At 41.7% G+C, this 4,105-nt stretch overlaps 1 protein-coding gene across 1 annotated transcript in view; it reads left to right on the top strand.

The window, feature by feature from the left end:
- The first annotated feature begins 218 nt into the window (after positions 1 to 218).
- The window catches only part of LRRCC1 (leucine rich repeat and coiled-coil centrosomal protein 1), a 19,346-nt gene continuing 15,459 nt past the window's right edge, over positions 219 to 4,105 (top strand). The window contains exons 1-4 of the mRNA XM_027900153.1: positions 219 to 330; positions 412 to 617; positions 995 to 1,060; positions 1,778 to 1,945. Of these exons, the coding sequence (XP_027755954.1) occupies positions 281 to 330; positions 412 to 617; positions 995 to 1,060; positions 1,778 to 1,945 (490 nt within the window). The 5' untranslated portion in view covers positions 219 to 280. The remainder of the gene's footprint in view (positions 331 to 411; positions 618 to 994; positions 1,061 to 1,777; positions 1,946 to 4,105) is intronic.

Genomic DNA, 4,105 nt, shown 5'->3' with positions numbered 1-4,105 from the left:
GGAAGCGGCAGGAAGCGGCAGGAAGCGGCAGGAAGCGGCAGGAAGCGGCAGGAAGCGGCAGGAAGCGGCAGGAAGCGGCAGGAAGCGGCAGGAAGCGGCGGGGTCCGTGCCCACGCTGCCCCGCAGGCTCGGCTGCCGCGCTGCGCGGGCTCCGGGAGCGGCGGGAGCGGGAAGGCGGCGGAGCCGTGAGGCGGTTGTGTCCCGGCCGTGAGGCGGGAGCGTCGCCGTGGAAGGCGAGGGAGGTCTGAAGCGAGGAGCGGTCTGCGCGGGGCCCGGCGGGATGGCGGGGGTTCCCGGCGAGCTCAGCCTCATGGATAGGGGCCTTAAGAGGTGAGTGAGGGACGGGCCGGAGGGTGAGGGGCGGCCCGGGAGCGGAGCTGCCCGGCTGAGCGAGCCCCCTGTCCTCCGCAGCCTGCTGGATGTGTCCCTGAGCTCGGACCTGCACACGCTCAATGCCCACTGCAACCGCATCGCCAGGATCGAAGGGCTCGGCTACCTCCGCAACCTGAAGCATTTGGATCTGTCCTCGAACCAGATCCGCCGGATCGAGGGGCTCGGCTCCCTGGCGAACCTGCGCACCCTGAGCTTATCCTGTAACCTGATAACCAAAGTGGAGGGTCGGCAATGTTTATTTCTGTCCATTTAGAAACTCACGAAAGTTTTTTAAGAGTTGTCTTGGAGGTTGCTTCTGGAATGTTTGCATATAATTAAGGTTATGCAAAGTTAGTATGAGCTACTAACTATATTATAATGTGAATTTTAAAATCAGTCTATATAGTCTTCATAAGCTTTATTGTGACAAAATGCCTTAATTTAGAAGGAAAACCTGATTACTATTGGTATTACAGTTTAATATAGTCATAATCATAGTAATAATAATTATGTAATGTCATAATTTGTAGTTATGATCTTTTAAGGCTCACTTGCAAGCTTGTCATTATGAAAACAGCGCATTCTTCTGAAAATCTTACGGTTTCTATTTCATTTTGTTTAGGACTGGAAAAACTCTTTAATTTAACTGTGCTGAACTTGTCATATAATCGCATACACGATCTCTCTGGTAAGTGCCTTTGCCAAGTGCAGTGCAGTACAAAGTATTTGTCTCACTTTAATTTTGAAAAACTTGACCAAGTGTATTTTGAAAAGTTTCTAGTACTTAAATGCTAATTCACCGAGTAATTCTAATAAAAGTGGCAGTTACTGCTCCTCTCAGCTATCAAGTTTCTAACACCACAGATTGTTTTAAGCTGGAATTTATCTCCCGTGTTTGTTAAGGCCAAGCTTTTTCAGAAAGTAGCACAGTAAACATTTCAGACTTATTTCCAAAAATGCAACTTACAGAAGTTCTCATCTATATCTGTTTGTTAAAATCGTCAGTTGTTGCTTGTGAGATTTTATGCTACAGGATCAAGAGAATTTGTAATAGAAAATGAAAAAGAACATTGGTAACAATTGTTAATGAACTGAGGTATAAAATGAAACTTCAAGGAAAATGTTTATTTTTACACACTTTTTAACAGCCAGAAACTAATGTGTTTCTTTACAGTTAGCTCTCCTAACTGGCTTAAGTGTTGTACTATGTGGTAGAGTACCATGGCTAATTAACATATAATAGACAAGCATATGGAACAAGTGTTCTTCTCTCATTTCTAGTTATGATACATTATTTACCGAATATTTTTTGAACAAGCTGCCATTTGTTCTAAATCCCTTAGTCTAGGACTGCAGCAGAAAACATTATTTTGTTGTTTCTGCGTTTTTTTTCTCAAATTTCCAGGACTTCGATCCCTTCACGGAACCAGATATAAGATTAGCCATATTGAGCTTCACAGCAACTGTGTAAGCAATGTTATTCACTTACTTCAGTGCACAAAGGGGCTGCACTCTTTGACAAACCTCACGCTGGAAAAAAACGGAAAAGCCAATCCAGTTTGTCACACAGCAGGTAAGATCTCATGTTAGGTGGATACTTTGTGCTCATTAGGCCAGTCATTTCCTTTAAGCTGTGAGCCATGTTGTGAAGTTTGCAAATTCATTCATAAGCTGGCCGGCCTGTGAAATCCGAATTCTGTCAAAATTAATTCATTTTCCATGAAAAAAAATCTTTTTCCCGCAGGCATATTCTTAAAATTGTAATGTTGTATGGTTAGATAAGGCTCAACATTTTCACTTCTGAATGCAGAGGAGTGCCACGAAGATTGGAGGGATGGAGCACCTCTCCTGTGAGGAAAGGCTGAGAGAACTGGGATTGTTCAGCCTGAAGAAGAGAAATATTTGGGGTGACCTAATTGTGGCTTTTGAGTACCTGAAGGGAGACAACAAGAAAGATGGAGAGAGACTCTTTTCCGTGTATTGACAGGACAAGGGGGAATGGCTTCAAACTGAGAGTTGGTTTAGATTAGATATTAATAAGAAATTATTTACTGTGAAGGTAATGAGACACTGGAACATGTTGCTCAGGGAAGCTGTGGATGCTCTATCCCTGGAAGTGTATTCTAGGCCAGGTTAGATGGGCTTGGAGCAACCTGGTTTAGCAGAAGGTGTCCCTGCCCCCCCTGGCAGGGGGTGGGATAACTAGATGATCTTTAAGGTCTCTTCCAATCCAAACCATTCTATGATTCTGTGATATTATTTTAGGTTAAGGTGGGAAAGTGATGGAAACAGAAAATATTGCAGAAATAGAAGGAAAGGAGTATTAATATTATAAGTGGGTAGGCGGAGAATCCAAAGAATGTACATTGAGATATTGAACTACATAGAAAGAGGGCAGGTATGGGAAGTAGAGTCTGCTACTGATAGAGACCGCAAGGGAAAAATCAGTAGCATAATTTGCTTTTCCTTCTTTTCCCACAGCTTCAGTTAGTAGTGGCAGAGTCTAGAATACTCTACAGTAATTGGCATTTGTATCAAAAGAGTAGGCAGGGGTTTCACTAGGCAGCATGGAGACAAGTTGGAGACTGCACGTGGATATATCACTTTCAGTTGGGTTGCTTAGCGCTTCTGCTTTGGGGATAGGTTTTTCCTGCTATTTAAATGTTACACCTTGTTTTCAAACAAGTTAAATTGTAGAATTGTATTTTGGTGTAGGATTTTTTTTTTGTTTTCTTTCTCTGTGTATATATCTGAGAGGGGAAAATCTTCAGAAAGCTAGAAGCACAGGATTGATACTTCTGGGAGAGCTCAAAGATAATTTCATTAGAAAGAATAGAACAGTAGGAATAATGCAATAATACAAAATAGAAACTATATAATGAGCATGTAACTGATACAGGTGTAATATATGTACAGTTAGAAAGAAACCTCAGAGGTACTAGAGGAAAGCCAAATTAAGTTTTAAGTAATATTTTCAAAAGCAAATGTTTTACAGATGCATTCAGGCACTATGGAAACAGTAACAGGACTATTAAAGTTGTCTGGATAACTTAGAAAATTCCACTAGTTTTCTTCAGCAAGCATTTACATAGCTCTTCACATGTCTTTGGTGACACTAACTTTCAAAACTGCACTGTTAAGAAGCCCAAATTCCATTAATTTAAAGCAAGTTAACTTCAGTGCTTTACAGTTTCATAATGCCTTATTTCATTCACTGACAAGTTATCTAAGCTATTTCAGAACTTGCCTTTCCATTACAATTGTCTATCCTTTCATTTGATACAAGTGTTTTTGTGCAGTATGATATTAAAAGGTTGTCTGTGCAACTGGAGTGTGCTGATGATGGTTGGGAAATCCCAGTGTAGATCAGGACCAGGCCTATAGTTTCCTAATTCATTTAGTTTGTAATGTTGTCTGTTGAATGCCATGGATGGGGAAAGATGAGACAATTGTAGATAACTCCCTACTTTTTTTTTCTTATATTAAAAATGCAGTGAATCCTTTAGGATTACATACCTGAAATACACTAGACATCTTGGGAGACTGATTTCAGTTTACCTGTGGTCTTTTCCTCAAGGTTACAGAGAAACTGTTCTTCAGGCATTGCCGCAGCTAACAGCTCTAGATGGAAGAGGAATTTCTGGTGAACCAGTGGACCTGGAAGAAAAAGACTGTTCAGATTTGCAGTGCTTAGAAGACGTTTTGAACTCTTTGGTTTCATCTGGGTGCCCCT

Source organism: Empidonax traillii, unplaced genomic scaffold (genome assembly GCF_003031625.1).
Source record: "Empidonax traillii isolate 1590-97213 ecotype Southwest subspecies unplaced genomic scaffold, ASM303162v1 scaffold713:size524338, whole genome shotgun sequence".
Lineage (NCBI taxonomy): Eukaryota > Metazoa > Chordata > Aves > Passeriformes > Tyrannidae > Empidonax > Empidonax traillii.
Note: the sequence above shows the minus strand (reverse complement) of the source record. Positions and strands in the feature narration are given on the sequence as shown.